Genomic DNA, 19,401 nt, shown 5'->3' on the forward strand with positions numbered 1-19,401 from the left:
GTTTATTGCAGAACAACACCCGAGATTGTTTTTGCTCTGCAAGTATGTAGGTTAATAGCTGGTCGGGTTTGAATTAATCATAGACCAGGGTGTCTCTGATTATAACACTGATAAATTATTTACTGATAATACATAGTTGAAACTTTGTTTGCTCAAACTCGCCAGGACCAGCAAAATTTGTTCTAGTTATCAGTAGTTCGAGCCATCAAACAAAATGCTCTATATGAGCCGCGTCATGAGAAAACCAATATAGTGGCTTTGTGAGCAGCATGGATCCAGACCAAGATCCATGCTGTTCACTAACTGTTTCTCCAATTGAAATAGACATTGAAAGCGAACAGCATGGATCAAGATCAACCTGCGCGGATAGACTGCGCGGATGCGCAGGCTGGTCTGGATCCATGCTGGTCGCAAAGCCACTATGTTGGTTTTCTCATGGCGCAGCTCATATAGAGATTTTGCCACGACTGAACGAGGAGTTCAAGGAAGTTTGACTGTATTAAATACCATGATGAATGTTTGTAACAATATTAATACACATATGACCACAGTCATCCCTGTCTGCCTACTTGCCTACTTCATTTCCCTGTTGTTTCCTTACAAATAACAATATTTTCAGTAACCGCCTCGGTAGCCTAGTGGTAGAGCGTCCGCTTTGAGTGCGTGAGGTTGTGGGTTCCATCCCCGGCTGCGTCATACCAATGACGTAAAAAATGGAACTAGCAGCTTCCTCGCTTGGCGCTCAGCATTAAGGGGATAGTGCTAGGACTGGTCAGCCCAGTGTCAGTATAACGTGACTGGGTGGGGTATCATTCCACATGTCTACGGCGTGATATTCCAGTGAGGCAGCACTATAAAGTTGGGCATTGTGCTCAATGCTACAAGTAGACACCGTCGTTTATATGACTGAAAAATTGTTGGAAAATATGTTAAACCTGAACACGCACGCACGCACGCACCCACCCACACACACACACACACAATATTTTTAGGCTGTTAAAAATGTGTTTCAGTTTAGTGTATCAAGACCTTATTTGACTAAGAGTTATTTTTCTAATAGCTGTTTTGTTTTTTAAAAAGAATGTCTATTGTCTGACTGTAGAAATAAGAACACAAGAAAAATCTTATATTAGTATTTACTGATCGAACTGTGTTTTAAAATAATAAAAATCTCACATCAAATATGAACAAATACATATAGTTAATGTAAACTAAAAACAAGAGCTGTCGAAAGACAGCAATGTTTGGCAATTCAACAGCTATATGTCAATTGAATGAATATTAAAGTCGAAAAAGGGGCATGATTTTGTAAAATTGCAAAACAAGGTTATGGAACCTTTACAATGCATATCAGCTCGCATACGAAAACTTAAATAGGTGCGTTCAACAGCTCTACCTAATTTCTTTGAATAGAACAACTTATTAAAACATTTATGTGTCTTAACACAGCTATGTATTAAGTGTGAAGTTGAACACACTTTATATATCTATTGCTGAACACAATACAACAATAGGGTCATGATGACCCTAGATTTCTCCCCTTAGTTTCGCAGCTGGACTGAACAATTTTGGTAGGGGGTCACCCAAGGTACATTTCTATGGAATTATTTCAAAATTGGGCAGTTTCTGACTTCAGAAATTAATTTTTTTTTAAAGACATACATGTATAGAGAAAACTATCCCAGACCCTGCCAATCATGTTTGTAGACAAATCAAAGTAACTAGAGAGTCACCCAAGGAACATTGCTGTGAAATTATTGCAAAATCAGACCAGTGGTTTCAGATATTTTCACGCTTTTTCTTGAAGCCATATTGGGAAGACTAGCCCCTGGGTGATCTTTTTACCTAGATTATCTAGTTTCAAACTTTACCTACATTTCCTATACACAACATTCTAACAAATTTTATGAAAATAAATTGGAAAATGTGGCCTATAGAGTAATGTTGACCAAGTTTTTTTCTAGTAACCTAGTGACCAAGTTTTTGACCTCAGTTGACAAAGCTTTAAACTTGATCTAGATTTAATGGAGACAGACATTGACAAAAAATATACAATGATCAATAAGAAAATGTGGTCTCTGCCGAGTTAACAAGAATTTCCTAAGATTTGACCTAGTAACTTAGTTTTTGCCTTCAGAAACTCCAGTTTCAAACTTGACCTAAGATTCATAGAAGTTCCTTCAAATGAAGTTTTATGCATATGAGGTAGAAAGCCTCGAGAGAGTTAACTTGGTTTTCCTACTATTTGACCTAGTGATGTACTGACCTAGTTTTTAACCCTTGGTGGCCCAGTTATGAATGTGTCTAGGATTTTGTTGAGGGTAACATTCTGATCAAGCTTCATGAAGATTAGGCAAAAATTGTGATCTCTAGAGTGTTAACAGACAAACTGCTGACAAAGTACGACAGACACAGTGTGATTACAATAGCTCTAAAGCTAAAGCTTGTATATCTCTTACTTAACAATTACTTTATACATTTAGTAAAGATAAATCTAATGAGTATTTTCTACATGCAGATTAAGAATACAGTTAATTACTGCTGCTTTGAAGCAGTGTTATATATATGTACATTTAGGCACGTGCAACATAGGGATATATGTCAAGGGTACTACCAACCCAGAAAATTGTTAAATAATACTATATGAACACGGCATCTGCATGACCTCAATTGATCATACAAATTTGGCACAAGTTAAAACATCACTTCAAATGAACATCTTCTTGAATTTCTTCAGAACTGCCGCCATTATCGATTTCTTTGTCTTCGGTTCAAAAACCACAAGCTTCTGTAGCCTGTGCAATATTACCGTTTTAACTTTAAAAGGCATGTTCTTCTTCAATTCTTCGACTTCCTCCTTTGTGTATTCGTTCACATCGGGTTCAAAGTTAATTTCTACCCTAGCCATATCTCCAGACACGTCAGTCAAGTACTGTAGTAAATTACGACCTCGAACCAGCTTTTGCAGATTCTCTTCTTTATGCATACAGTGAAGTAATCTTGATCCAAGATCCTTACGACGAAATGCCATGTTTCCTGAAAAAGGAAATCACCTGTTTCTCTAACACACTTATTTATTAACCCTTATCATGCTGGACACGACTGAGCTGCCTTTGTGACCAGTGTAGATCATGATCAGCCCACACATCCATGCAGTCTGATCAAGATCTGCACAGTTTGCCATTCAGTCAGTATCTTTTGGGTAAACACCCCTTTTAACAGTTAATGGCACTGTCCAAATTGAAAGATGGACCAGTTCCATATAGAAAATTAGCAGGGTAAGGGTTAACAAGAGCACTGCAATGCTGAGCAATATTTGCCCAAAGGTATGACCTTTGACCCCACAAGTGTGACCTTGACCATGAAGAAAGCCATCCGAAACATGCGCTCTGCATGTGTTCTAGACGTGGTGAATATTTGTGCAAAGTTTCTTTAAAATCCTTCAAGTAGTTACAAAGGGGACACGAAACAAAGTCATGACCTTTGACCCCAAAGTGTGACCTTGACCTTGAGGGAGCCTTCCAAAACATGCACATGAACATTTGTATGAAGTTTTTTTTGAAATACTTTAAGGGGTTCAATAGCGGACACACAATTGCTAACAGATAGAAGCACGGACGGACGTACTTATGGTATGATACTTAAATGAACTTACAATGTTAAATTTTAGCCACAAAAACCCAAATATTAGTCACATAAACCCACGTTTGGACACTTTTTAAAGTGACTGTCATATAAACAAAGAGTCCAAACCATAACCTGCTAGACACTCAAGTACCAATTTGTTAGGCTGGATAGGTGGACAGACAGATGGACACCAGCATCATAACATAATACGTCCCTTCGGGCATATAATGAAGTGTTTTACAGAAACTACAGTAAAGGCAATACAGAATGTATTAACATGAGAACATGTTCATGTACTAACTACACAGCAAGTTTTCAGACTGGCGTTGTCAAAGAGATCAACATACATGTGTTTTTAAGATTTACACGTACCTAGAATAAACAAGAGGGTCATGATGACCCTGGATCCCTCACCTGAGTGATATGAGTTACATGTTTCTTTTTTTTTTGTTGGGTTTAACGTCGCACCGACACAATCATAGGTCATGGCGACTTTCCAGCTTTGATGGTGGAGGAAGACCCCAGGTGCCCCTCCGTGCATTCTTTCATCACGAGCGGGCACCTGGGTAGAACCACTGACCTTCCGTAAGCCAGCTGGATGGCTTCAGATATCCAACTGACGCTAAAATATTAAGAAAGTATAGTCAGTAGGTCACATTCCTGGTCACTGAAAATCAGTTTTAAGATCGGTGTGCACAACTGTATATGTCATTCAAATTTCAAGGCTGTATCTTAAAAAAAAAGTAGGTTAGTAGGTCAAGGTCACAGTCAAGTGACCCCTAATTACTCGGGGTCATCAGGTAATTATAATTAAACAGTCTAAGAAATATGATCAGATAATTTTTGAAGCATTTTTCCCTATATAACTCATATAAAAACTATGTGATCCTCGGGGTGGGCCCTTTTTTCACCCCAGGGGCATAATTTGAACAATCTAGTTAGAGAGCCACTAGGCAATGCTACATACCAAATATACCAAATATCAAAAGCCTAGGCCTTGAACTTTCAGTCAAGAAGATTTTTAAAAGTTTTTTCCTATGTAAGTCTATGTAAAACTTGGGACCCCCGAGGCAGGGCCTCTTTTTATCCCAGAGGCATAACTTGAACAATTTTGATAGAGGATCACTAGGCAATGCAACATACCAAATATCAAATATCAAAAGCCTAGGCCTTGCATTTTCAGACAAAAAGATTTTTAATTTTTTTTCCTATATAAGTCTATGTAAAACTTGGGACCCCCGGCCTCTTTTCATCCCAGGCGCACAATTTGAACACTCTTGGTAGAGAACCAAAAGGCGATGCTACATACCAAACATCAAAGGCCTAGGTCCCTAGGTCTTGTGGTTTCAGACAAGAAGATTTTTAAATTTTTTTCCTATTTAAATCTATGTAAAACTTGAGACCCCCAGAGCGGGGCCTCTTTTCATCCTAGAGGCATAATTTGAATAATTTTGGTAGGGGACTACAAGGCAATGCTACATACCAAAAATCAAAGGACTAGGTCTTATGGTTTCAGACAAGAAGATTTTTTAAGTTTTTTCCTATATAAGTCTATAGATGTAAAACTTGGTACCCCCAGGACCAGGCCTCTTTTCAACCCAGGGATATAATTTGAAAAATCTTTATAGAGGACCATTAGATGATGTCACATGCCAAATATTGAGGCTCTATGCCTTGTGGTTTTGGACAGGAAGATTTTCAAAGTTTTCCCTATATAAGTCTATGTAAACCATGTGACCCCTAGGGCGGGGCCATATTTGACTCTAGGGTAATAATTTGAACAATCTTGGTAGAGGACCACTAGATGATGCTACATACTAAATATAAAAGCCCTATGATCTGTGGTTTTGGACAAGAAGATTTTTAAAGGTTTTTTTTGGTTGCCATGGCTACCAGAGTTCTGTATGGAATTCAATTCTTTAAATAACTTTTAAAGAAGACCATCCAAGGAACATCCCTGTGAAGTTTCTTAAAAATTGGCCTGGTGGTTTAGGAGGAGATGTTTAAAGGAAAGTGTGGCCGTACGGACGCTGGACGGTGAGCCTTTGGCTCAGGTGAGCTAACAAAAAGTGGAAAAAAAAAACGGTTTTTATTATACATTTCGTCATTGCTTTTCCACTGAACACACTTTTGTGGGGGATGAATCAGTATTATCTGTGTCAGAAATTTGAAAATCAAAATGGAAGCACACGACAGAAATACATTGTATCAGCAATCGAATTGCTTAAGATCAGACTGAGTCAAATGTTGCGCATGTTTGAATGTCTACCAACAAAGGATACAGCCCATTTTAATTTGATGAAATAACTTATTTCATATAGAATTCCATTGCTTGGACCTAAAGATGACTGTTCAAAGTAGGGTCACACTATACTTTTTAACAAATGACTGTTACACATTTTTATAATCTAAATTTAAATGTACCGGTAGTTACAAAAACTGTCAGATTATATGTTTAGTCAAGACCCCGGGGGTCCCAAGTTTTACATAGACTTATACAGGGGCCATAACTCCTACAATACTGAATGAATCCGGACGTGAAACCCCAGGTGCACAACTGCACATGCTGACCAACATTCCTGTAAAGTTTTGTGACTCTACATCAAATACTGTCAGAGCTAGGCGCGACACAACACTAAAATGACCAATTTTTACAAAGTCAGGGGCCGTAACTCCTACCCGACTGAATGAATCCAGACGCAAAACCCCAGGTGCACAACTACACATGCTGACCAACATTCCTGTAAACTTTGGTGACTCTGGGTCAAATACTTCTGGAGCTACGTGCGACACAACATTAAAATGACCAATATTTTACTAAGTCAGGGGCTATAACTCCTACAAGACTGAATGAATCCGGACACGAAACCCCAGGTGCACAATTACACATGCTGACCAACATTCCTGTAAAGTTTTGTGACTCTACATCAATTACTTTCAGAGCTAGGCGCGACACAACACTAAAATGACTAATTTTTACAAAGTCAGGGGCCATAACTCCTACATGACTGAATGAATCCGGACACGAAACCCCAGGTGCACAACTACACATGCTGACCAACATTCCTGTAAAGTTTTGTGACTCTACGCCAAATACTTTTAGAGCTAGGCGCGACACAACATTCTCGGAAGGACGGACGGACGGAAGGACGGACGGACGGACAAGGGCAAATCTGTATGCCCCCCCCCCCCCAAAAAAAAAAAGTGGGGGCATAAAAATTCATAAGTTACAGATCTTTAAAGTTTGTATCTTACAAGAGCTGTCACAATTGGTGACAAATGCCTCCTAAGAGTGCCCAAGAATGCTACAGTTGTCTTCACAAAATATGCCAGAATAGTTTAGGTAAGAATCATTTTGTGACCTTGACCTGAGCGACCTGGGTTATAAGCGTGACACACCTTCTCAATATGGTTAACATTTGTGTCAAATTATTTTTAAATCCCTTTATAAATGGCAGTGTTATGGACCAGACAAGAAAAAGACCATATTAACATTTGACTTCTTATCGTGACCTTGACCTTGGAGCTAGGGGTCTAAGTCTTGCACATGACATATCATCTCATTATAGGGAACATTTATGCCAAGTAATTTTAAAATGCCTTCATCGATGGCAGAGTGTTATGGACCAAACAAGAAACATGTTAACCTTTAAGCTCTATATATGACCGTGACCTTAGAGGTAGGGGTCTGGATCTTGCGCATGAAACATTGTTTCATTATGGGAAACATTTATGCCAAGTTATTCTAACCTGTTAACCTTTGACTTCTATGTGTGACCTTGACCTTAGAGATAGGGGTCTGTGTCTTGCGCATGACATATCGTCTTACTATGGTAAATATTTATGCCATGTTATTTAAAAATTCTTTCATAGGTGGCAGAGTTATGGACCGGACATGACACAGACCCTGTTAACCACTGACCTCTAAGTGTGACTTTGACCTTGGAGCTATGGGTCTGGGTCTTGTGCATTACATCTCATTATGGTAAAAATTTATACCAAGTATTTCAAAATTCCTTCATGGATGGCAGAGCCTGGACAAGAATTTACATGGAGGCATGCATGCACGGACTCACGGGCGGACGTACAGATGCACAGACGGACAGTGCAGTTTTAATATGGCCATCTTTGATGGCATAAAAATAACCTGCTTAGTGAAAGACGAGCATTTGATATCTTTAAGACAATAGAAGCATGCCATAAAATCTTAACCCAAACTATTAAAACTCTGACACATTTCACATTTGGGACATATTACCCTAAACTAAATAATATTTGGCCCTTATCAAGATCAATCTTTAAGTGAGGTTTGATGCTAACCTCTGTGACCTTAATCTACAGAGTGCCTGGCCCTTAACCACAATGTCTGCACCTTACCAAGACCAATCCTTTTGCAAGGACTGATATTCTAGTTAAGATTTAGTGAAACTGCCAAGCATGGCATTAAACTTTGACCTGAATGCAAGGCTGACATATGTACAATAGGCCTCCTTATGCTTTGACTAATCAGGCCAAAAGGGGTATTGGTATTTCCTTACAATTACCTGACATGGCAGGATAGACAAGCAAGCAGTCTTCAGGGCATTTGATAGGAACAATGTCGAATGGTGATGCTTGGATTACACCTGTATCTTGGGAGTGCTTCACATCTGCCTCATCTCCTGGTGGCTCTTGGGGTATGTCCGTGTCCTGAGGCCCTCTATCTGCAGGAACGGTAGGACCCTTGTCATCCTTTGCTGGAAGCAGTGGATTGGGAAGATCCATATCAGGTGGTGGCGGCATTTTACCCGAATCAGGATCACCTTTGGCATCAGAAATATCTTCATGCGAATAAACAATACTGTCTTCATCACTGGAACCTGACTCCTGGTCACCTTTCCATTCCTCATCATCTAAATGATATAGAAAATGTCTTCATATTGTCAAGTTTTTTGCAGTGTGTTTACTTACCTATCTTCAAATAATTTAATATGTTCTTCATAGAATATTACTCTTTGTAATACAACTGTGTGAATATCAGTGTTCAGAGAAAGATTCTTAAAACAGGTTGTAAAAGTCTGTCCTATATAAGTTATACTAGTCTTCTTCTGCCTTTCGTTTGTTCTTAATGAACAACAAACAAATATTTCAGAATTTTTTTTCCGCATGTTCATAAATTCAAACTTTTCAAGCTGAAAGTGTAACTGTAATTTCTTTTATATTAAAAAGAAAAAGTTTAATGTTCAATACAAAACAGATCATGAGCATTTTAACTGTCCCTATATAATAGGCCATGGGCATTTTAATGTAGACTCTTCAAAACCGACCATGGGTATTATAATTTTCTCTATAAAATAGGCCATTTTGGCATTTTAATGTTTGCTACAAAATATACCATAGATATAATTATCTCTATAAAAAAGGCTGTAGGCATTTTAATGTCCTCCAAAAAAGAGACCATGGACATTTTAATGTTTTCTAAATGATGAACCATGAGCAGTGTTTAATGTTCTCTACAAAATAAAACATGGACACCATAATTTTCTCTATAAAATAGTTCATGGGCATTTTAATTAAGAAATAATAGATACAGCAAAACCGTGTTTTAACACTATTTACACACCAGACGTAATAATTTCACGAGGGAGCAGCCTAAGTGAAATTATTTTGAACTGTGTTTAACCACCCAGGTGTATAAATAGTGTTCACACATGGTTTTGCTATGAATCATTTCGTTTCTAATATGTCTTTTATTGTAAAATTTAGATCAAATATGACAGAACTGTTTCTTTGCAAATGCATGGCACCAAATAGTAAGTCTTCATGGACCCTTGTTTATACATGCCAGGACCGGAAATGGTAATACCTCATAAGGAAGGATTCAATTTAGGCTAAAATGATGGCAAATTTTTCTGCAAAATGAATAGCCAACTCACTATGTGTGTAAATTAATCAAGACAGTTGTGCATGTGACATTTCATTTTAAACTTGATCAAATTTGAAAGCGCTATTTTTAGATGCATACATAGCGCTAATTATCACATTGATATGACGTTGCGATGATTAAAGCTTTGCTAGTCATATTAGAATGTTTCATACATAACAGGCAATGGGCATTTTACTGGCCTCTCCAAAATAGGCCATTGATATTTTAATGTTCTCTACAAAAATTGTGAAGGGTATTGATACTGGTTAATGGCAGCTAAAACAGTAAAATATACCTAATTTAAGATATGAAGAGTGAACATTAAACCATTTTATATAAATAACATTAAAATGATGTTTGTTTTTCTTTTTTGTTGGGTTGAATATTGCAACATTAAAACTTAGATCATATGCTGTCTTTCCCGCTTGGATGGTGCCTCTGTGCCCCTCTGTGCATTATTTCATCACGGAAGGGTATTTGCATAGAACCACCGGCCTTCCGTAAGCCGGCTGGATGGCTTCCTCATCTAGAAGCAAGTTATGTTTGCACTCACTGATACTATCAGTGATTCGACACCAATGAAATTTCATTTTGTAGCTACCTATACATTTTGATAAAAGAGGGCATTTATCTATCCATATTTATCCTGTTTAATCCACCAGAAACCAATTTTCTGTTCAAGTCACTATGATAGGGATCATTTGCTTCTCTAATGAAGCCTTTTTTAGTTATTAGTTGGAAACCAATCTCAAAATCAATCAGGGTCAACTGTCACTCAAGACAAACTGGGCTGCAGAGTCTGAGGTTCCTGTGCCAAAGCATTCTTCAGTTATCCAGTAGAAACAGATTTTCAAGCTCAAGGTCACTGTGACCTTAACCTTTGAGCAACCAACCTCAAAACTGATTTTGGATCATCATTCTGTTAGTCATGACCAACCCGCCTGCCAAATTTAAGGTTCCTGTCCTGAAGCATTTTTCAGTAACTGATTACAAAAAAACTTGCCATTCCATATCACTGTGCAGAGCTCCAGATAAGGTTTTGTGCAATTAGTAACGGTACTACCAGATTTTCTGTGAAATTCGTAACGGTACTACCTGATATTTTGTGAAATTAGTAATGGTAGTTCCAGATAACAGACAAAAATAAGCATAAGTCATATCATCGGTGAACAGTATCTCACTCCAATAAAAACTGAAAGTAAAACTGTGTAAACTAAAATTACATATATTCAGATCAATTCATCGATGGAAGTCAGTTAGATTTAACGTAATAATACATTACATGTCGTTCTTTTACCATATATAACAAAACATGTGGACAATATTCCAGTTAATCGCACGGTTATAAATATTGTTTTTTGGTTGTTTTTTTTTGGTTTTGTTTGCTCTCGGACATGCTGACAATTAAACAAAGTGTCAACTACGTAACCACGGCGCTAATTGGCTGAACACAATCGACTGTAGTATATCGGATACACACTTCTCGGGAAAATCTCGCAAGTACCTGAAGTAGGCGGAGCTTACATTATGCTATTGGCGTGTATTTCGTGTATTCCACACTCATTTTACACCGTACAAATTGTCAACAGTTGGGATAGCGTTGATTAACGCAACTTGGTGCAGACATGCAATTCGGCTTGATCTTCCTTTGAAATTTGTAATACTGTTTACATGTCGTACTGATACGACCACATTTTAAAATAAATTTGTATTGATACGGCCACAATTTAAAATAAATTCGTATCCGACCCCTAACAAATTCATAATGACGAAAATACGGCCCTTATCTGGAGCTCTGACTGTGACCTTAACCTTTCAGCAACCAACCTCAAAATTGGCAGGAATTAGCTACCAGACACCATCAAGTTTGAAATTCCTGTGTTGAAACATCCTTCAGTTATTGATCAGAAAATACGGGGCTGTACAGACCGACAGGCAGAAAGACGTCCAATTTCTACATGCTGCCCTTCTGAGGCATAAATATATCCTGATCCTGGAAACAGGAGGGATGCCTTTACTACAGGGAGAGCATTTTTCAGATTTTTGTTGTTTTTTCTTGCAAGACTTTGAGGGGTTTAGTATTCATGGGAGGAGTACTTATACTGGGTATACAGAATAATACACAATTTTTGTATGATTTGACCTTGTTACATTGATTTTGACCTCAGGTGACCCAATTCTAAAACTTGAGACAAGAGGGCACTGAAGGCCCTGTATCACTCTATTGACCTAGTTCTTACCCCAGATAACCTAGTATCTGATTTGGCCTTGATTTCACAAATCAAACATTTTTACCAAGTTTTATGTAACTCAGGTAGATAAATCCAAGTTCTGCAATGATTTTGACCTACTGACATAATTTTTGACTTCAGGTACCCCACTTTTGATTAGATTTCAAACATTCTGACAAAGGTTTATGATCATCAAGTTGAAAAGTTGCCTCTAAAGTTTTAACAAGGATTTTCTATGATTTGATCTAATGTCCTGGTTTTTTTCTCAAGCGACCCAGTTACACAATTATCATAGATTTTAAACAGCATGTCTCTCATGAAGATCAGGTAGACCGTTTGAGTGTTAACAATGTCTTTCTAAGTTTTGACCATGTGATCTAGTTTTTAACCTTGATAATCCAATTTCAAACCTGTCACAGATTTCATAGAAACAAACATTCTGACAAAGTTTTATGTAGATCAGGTACAAAATGTGGCCTTTAGAGAGTTTACAAGGTTTTTTATGATTGACCTAGTTTCCTAGTAACCAAGTTTTGAACTAGACCTATATTTCTTAGAGACAAACATTTTAAATATTTTTTTATGAAGATCAAATGGAAAATGTGGTCTCTACAGTGTTAACAAGATTTTCTATGATAGTGACCTAATTTTTGACCTCAGGTAAACCAGTTTTGATCTTTAGCTAGATTACATAGAGATAAACATTCTGACAAAGTTTTATGAAGTTCAAGTTAACAATGTTGTCTCTGGAGAGTAAACCTGGCTTTTCTACAACTTGACCTAGTGACCTAGTTTAAAAGTCAAATAACCAAGTTTTAATCTTCGCCTAAATTTCCTAGATATAAACATTCTGACAAAGTTTTATTGAGATAAAGCAGAAAATGTGGCCTCTTGAGTGTTAACAAGGTTTTTCTATGATTTGGCCAAGTGAACCAGTAAAAGATCTCAGAAAGCCCAGTTGTAAACCTGACCTAAATTTCAAAATGACAAACATTCTAACAAAGTTTTATGAAGATATAATTGAAAATGTGGTCTCTACAGTGTTATCAAGGTTTTTTCTATGATTTGACCTAGTGACCTAGTTTTTTAATCTCCGGTAATCCAATGTTAAACTTTTCCTATATTTCACAGAGAAAACATTCTGGTATAGATTTATAATAACAAGAGGGTCATGATTACCCTGGATCACTCACCCGAGTAACTGGGCCTACAGCCTCTAGAGTGTTATCAGGCTTTTCCTTTGATTTGACCAGATGACCTAGTTTTTGACCTCATGACCAATATTCAAACATGGCATAAAAATCATCAAGATAAACATTCTGACTAAGTTTCATGAAGATAGGATCATAAATGTGGCCTCTAAAGTGTTAAGAATCTTATTCTTTGATTTGACCGGGTGACCTAGTTTTTGACCCCATATGACCCAGATTCATAATTCTAGAGGTCATCAAGACAAACATTCTGACCAATTCTCATGAGTTTCAAATTCAAACTTTGGACTTTTTTTGACCTGGCCTATTGACATACATGTAGTTTTTACCGTAATCCCATATTACCCAGTTTCGAACTTGACCTTGAGATCATCAAGACAAATACTCTGAGCAAGTTTCATGAATATAGGGCCATAAATGTGGCTTCTGGAGTGTTCACGAGATTTTTCTTTGATCTGACCTACTGACCTAGTTTCTGACCCCACATGCTCCAGTTTCAAACCTGACATCAAGACAAACTGAGATTCTGACAAATTCTCATGAGTTCAAACTTAAAATGTGGTCTCTAGACTGTTAACAAGATTTTCCTTTGATCTGTCCTAGTGACCTAGTTTTTGACCCAACATGACCAAGTTTTGACCTTGGCCTTAAGATCATTAAGATAAATATTCTGACCATGTTTCATGAAGACAGGTCATAAATGTGGCCTCTAGAGTGTTAAGAAGTTTTTCCTTTGTTTTTACCGGATGACCTTGTTTTTGACCCCACATGACCCAGATTCAAACTTGATCTAGAGGTCATCAAAACAAACATTCTGAATAATTCTCATGAGTTTCAAACTTAAACTGTGGACTCTAGTGTTAACAAGATTTTCCTCTGATCTGGCCTACTGAGCTAGGTTTTGACCCCACATGACCCAGTTTTGAACTGGATCTAGAGATCATCAAGACAAACATTCTGATCAAGTTTCATAAAGCTTAGGTCACAACTGTGGCCTTTAGAGTGTTAAGAAGACAAATGGTAGCGGGCAACAGACAAGGACCAGTCACAACAGCTTAATTTGAGCACTTCATGTTCTGGTAAGCTAATAAAAAATAAATTGTAGCCTCTAGTGTGTTAACATGGTTATTCTACGACTTGACCTAGTTACCTAGTTTAAGACCTCAAGTATTCCAGTTTCAAACCTGATCTAGATTGATTTTCTAGATATTCTGATAAAAGTTAATGAATACGATGTAGAAAATGTGGCCTCTAGAGTGTTAAAATGGTGTTCCTATTTATTGACCTTGTGACCAAGATTTTGACCCAAGATGACCCAGTAACAAGCTCAGCTAAGATTTTATTGAGGGTAACATTCTGGCCAAGTTTCATTGTTAAGCCAAGTGATATTAAAACCAGACAAGTCACAAAATTACCCTGCAGACCTTTGACCTTAGAGAATGACCTTAACCTTTGAGGTACAGGCCTGGGTCTTGCCTGTAACACTCTCTTGAAGAGAACATAATTTGTTCTTATGAAAAATACATTTTGGACATAATAATTAGATACTCAAAAGGTTTCTTCCACATATTTCTGGAAACTGCTACAATGATGCATAGCCTGTATTTGGTTCATACAAAATACAGCTATTAAAATGTAGCAGTAAGACCGGCTTACCATCATCAATGCAATCCTTATATATATCTTCTATCTCTGTGAGACAATCCAGACTGTCCAACACAGCATTATCTCCATGGTCCCCGGCATCAGATGGCTGAATGTTTGACAGTGCACCACCCACTGACACATTGATATTGACACCATAGTCAAATCTTTTATGTTGAAATCCATGCCTTGACCTACAAGCCTGTAAATATCATTTCACAGTAATGGTAACTTCGCATAGAAAACCAAGACAATATACAAAGTAGTCTGGTCTAGCTATCACATAGAGTGATCTTGCCTGCCAACTTAGCTCAGTAGGTACAGCGTTAGTCTACTGATCACAGGGTCATGAGTTCGATCCTTGGGCGGGGCGTATGTTCTCCGTGACTATTTGATAAACGACATTGTGTCTGAAATCATTAGTTCTCCACCTCTGATTCATGTGGGGAAGTTAGCAGTTACTTGCGGAGAATAGGTTTGTACTGGTACAGAATCCAGGAACACTGGTAAGGTTAACTGCTCGCCGTTACATGACTGAAATACTGTTGAAAAACAGCATTAAACCCAAAACAAACAAATCACATACATGTAGTGTGATCACTTCATTTCAGGTGGGCAATGTATAATTTCCTGCACATCACAGAATCATTTTTTGAAAACTGCAGATGGAGAAATTGAAAACATCATAACGAAGTCAGATTTAAAAGACGAAAATGTGGTTAACAAAATTAAGACATTTTTCTATGCATTTATTGATGGCTGATTAGTTAAACAGTTGTATTTTTCTGTAATCAGCTAAAAAAATCCTTTTTCAGACAATATTTTCATCATTTTTATTTTCTTCTGGTTAATTTTATGGAATAGATTCTAAACATTTTCAACCATCATAGAATAACATATACCGTATTTTACTTTAAAAAAAATATATATAAAGTGTGTAATTTTCCTAAAAACGTAACATTACAGACGGCAACGCATAATATAACAACAGCTGTCTGTAAGACAGCCAGTGCTCGACTTTTCGAGTTATTGTCCCATAAGCAGGAAATTATTACCCTAAATGTTAAAATGTCATTAGAGTTTCAATCCAGTATCTGTATTAGTTTTGGAGTGCAAAACATTAACCAGAAGTTATAAGTTTAAAGGGGACATAATTTGGCAAAAATGCATGTCAGTTATGGGACTTGATGCAGTCAAGTAGTTTTATAACCCTGAAGACAAATGTGAAGTTTCAATTTAATATCTGTATTTGTTTTGCAGGTAGTTAGTAACTTGCATGCAAAACTTTAACCAGAATTTTCAATGTCCTAAAGGGGGCATAATTTGGCCAAAATACATGTCAGAGTTATGGGACTTGGCCCAGTAAGGTTGGTAATTGACCTAGAAAAAGAAAAAATAATTTTCAAAGCTATATGCCTTTAAATGATAGCCATATGTACCTGCATGCAAAACTTTAACCAGGATTTTCTAAGTACAATAGGGGGCATAATTTGGCCAAAATGCATGTCAGAGTTATGGGACTTGATTCTATCACCTAGTTTCATAACCATGAGGACTTAATCATGTGAAGTTTCAATTCAATATTTGCATTACTTTTGGAGATACTAACTTGCATGAAAAATTTTAACCAGGATTTTCTAAGTCCAAAAGGGGGCATAATTTAGTCCAAAATACATGTCAGACAGAGTTTTAGGACTTGACTCAGTGAGGTTGGTAATTGACCTAGAAAAAGAAAACGCTAAATGCCTTTAAATGATAGCCATATTTCAACCAAGGTGTAATGCCAACGCCAGAGTGAGTAGAATTGCTGAGCTAAAAATCACATGAACTCCGTATATATTCAATACATAAAAGTGAGTATGCATTTCTTATATGTACTATCCTATAGTGTCTACATTTTAAATGATATTGTGCCTCCAATTCTATAAATATTTTGACTTCAAGTTTTTTCTTTCCTTTTAATATACATGGAAGAATATTTATTATCAATGACAAAAACCAAATTAATACATTCTCCAACAAAAAAGGTAAACCTACACTGTTAAATCCTTTTGTTGAAGGTTGTCCAAAAATATCCACAACAAGTGAGTCTGCCTTTGTAATCATTGCAGAACAAGATTTATGTTCATTATTTTTCATTTTTGTTGTCCATATCCAGAAATTCAATTTATATAATCTGCATGGCCATATCAAAAATGAAATACAATGTGATTTCTAATCTCAGCCCTACTTTTTTCTCTTTAGCATTTAATAAGTCAAAAAGATCTTTATAATGCCAATCAAAACTAGAGATGCTTTTGAGAAAAGCGCATGTCTCCCACAACTGCCCCTATGTAAAATGTCTAGTTTCTTTAGATGGTTTAGACGAGTGGATCCAATTATATGATCTGGATGAGTGGATCCAATCAGTAATCCAAGGGCCATAAATCAAAAGTGCTTGGATGGATTTGGCTAGTTATCGAACATGGCTAAGGTCTTATGGCCAAACGCATTTTGTTCAAGTTTAATGAAGATCGGATGAGAAATGTTGGATTTAGAGAGCGGACAAGAGTAAAAAGGCGGATTTTTCGGTAATTCAAGGGCCGTAACTCCAAAATGCCTAGACCGATTTGGCTAGTTATCAAACCTGGCCGAGGTCTCATGGTCAAACACATTTGTTCAAGTTTGGTGAAGATCGGATGAGAAATGTTTGACTTAGAGTGCGGACAAGAGTAAAACTGCCAATTTTTCGATAATTCAAGGGCCGTAACTCCAAAATGCCTGGACCGATTTGGCTAGTTATCGAACTTGGCCGAGGTCTCATGGTCAAACACATTTTGTTCAAGTTTGGTGAAAATTGGATGAGAAATGTTCGACTTAGAGTGCGGACAAGCTTTGTGACAGACACACACACACACACGCACACACACACACACACACACACAGGCTGGAGTAGATCAATATGTCTCCCACACCACTGTGTGGTGGGAGACATAATGACTAAATTAATCATACTTATTAACAGTCTGAATATTTCTTTAATAACAAAAATGTGTTTAAGTACTTTCTAAGCTCAATTTGTGGCCTTGACCTTTGACCTATCAGCTGGTTCATGTGCTTTGCACATAGTCTCATTCCCATCTCATGCTGTGTTCAAACTTAATTATGCTCTGAACATGAAATGTGAAGGACATAATAAATTTGACCCTGTTGCTACCTTGACGTTTGACCTACTGACTCATTAATGGGATCTGCACATACCTATATCCAAAGATTTATGTCGATACCTTCAATGGTTATCACTGGTTATGTTCCAGACACAAAAAATATTACAGATCTGACATCTGAGCTCAATCTATCACCTTGACCTTTGATACACTGACCCAGTTTATGCACTCACCACAACATCTCATTTCTACTTACTTAAAAGCAAATCTTGAATGGTTATTGAGTTACGCACTGGACACAAAATACCATAGACAAATGGACAGAAGGACACATGCACTGAGTATGTGCCATCATATACATGTAATACATCCTTCTATTCCAAAACAGGCCCCTAAAAATGATGTGATGGCACTCAGCATTGTAAAGGAAAATAGCTTTCCCTTTCTCATAATTTTATGGCGATCTACACTGGCAAACTTGTTCCTCATCAACCTAAACAAAATTAGGGTAAACCAACAAAACTATTATTTTAACCTTTACCTTGCTAAATTCCTAAAATGGACTGGTCCATTCAATTTGGGCAATACCAGTTATTATTCAAAGGTGACCGGGTGTTAACTGAAAATTTACTGACTTAAAAGCGAACAGACTGTCAGTGCAGACCATTATCAGCCTGCATGGACGTGCATGCTGATCTTGGACTGCACTGGTCGCAAAGGCAAAACGACTTGCGGGCAGCAGGCTAAAGGTTAACTAAAAGTTATAAGTCTTTTACAAAAAGAAATATGTTACTGCACCTGTATGAAGAAGAGCTTTGGTTTTCCAATCAGGCCTTTAGCTTTATCATCCTCGAAGCAAATTATCATGTCATCTATACGAGGTGCCGCCATATCGTCGCACCTTTCGGCGGGTAGCGAACTTTCTTCTCTTCCACTTCTTCACCATGGGAACTTATCACAAGTGCAAAACTATCAGACTTTTGGTTAAAGTCCTCGTTCTGACTCGCTGAAACAATGTAATTATTTACACAATACAGAATACTTAAACTGTAAAAAGTGAAACATTCGACCCAATATTTAAAGTCAAAGTATAAAACTACTGACCACAGATTCTAGACAAGACCATTCTCTGATTAATGACAGGAAACTGTTGTCAGTTGCCATACAGTGAACATTAAGTGGTAGTACTAGATTCTCATGTATAACAATAGTGCCATACTGTGAACGTGAAGTGCTAATAGTACTGATTTCATGTGTATAACACTACTGCTACGAGGGTTGATCCAAAAGTAATGTCACTGCATCCACGGTGCGCTTATTCATCTGAGTATAATAATAAACAAGAGCACCGCCTTGCGGGTGCTGACGCTCATCTGATTTTTTGTATAATAGAAATTTTGTCCTACCCATGATTTTCTAAGTCTAAAAAGGGCCATCATTTGCAAAAAGCAGGATAGAGTTATGTTTCTTGATGTACAGCATCCACTTATGATGGTGAAAAACTGTTGCAAGTTTTAAAGCAATAGCTTTGATAGTTTATGAGAAAAGTTGACTTAAAGATAATACTCAACCAAGAAAATGATTTTCTAAGTCCAAAAGGGGCAATAATTATTGCAAAAAGCAGGATGGAGTTACGT

General features: G+C 37.3%; 1 protein-coding gene across 1 annotated transcript; it reads right to left on the minus strand.

The window, feature by feature from the left end:
- Window positions 1–1,251: 1,251 nt before the first annotated feature.
- LOC128554106 (uncharacterized) lies at window positions 1,252–19,048 on the minus strand. Its single transcript, XM_053535349.1, has 4 exons — window positions 18,563–19,048; window positions 14,631–14,820; window positions 8,172–8,519; window positions 1,252–3,036 (listed from the first exon to the last, which is right to left on the minus strand). Exons 1-4 carry the CDS (start codon window positions 18,653–18,655, stop codon window positions 2,708–2,710), a joined length of 960 nt encoding a protein of 319 aa, XP_053391324.1. The 5' UTR covers window positions 18,656–19,048; the 3' UTR covers window positions 1,252–2,707.
- Window positions 19,049–19,401: the final 353 nt, after the last annotated feature.

The sequence above is a fragment of the Mercenaria mercenaria genome, unplaced genomic scaffold (genome assembly GCF_021730395.1).
Source record: "Mercenaria mercenaria strain notata unplaced genomic scaffold, MADL_Memer_1 contig_4721, whole genome shotgun sequence".
Classification (NCBI taxonomy): Eukaryota; Metazoa; Mollusca; class Bivalvia; order Venerida; family Veneridae; genus Mercenaria; species Mercenaria mercenaria.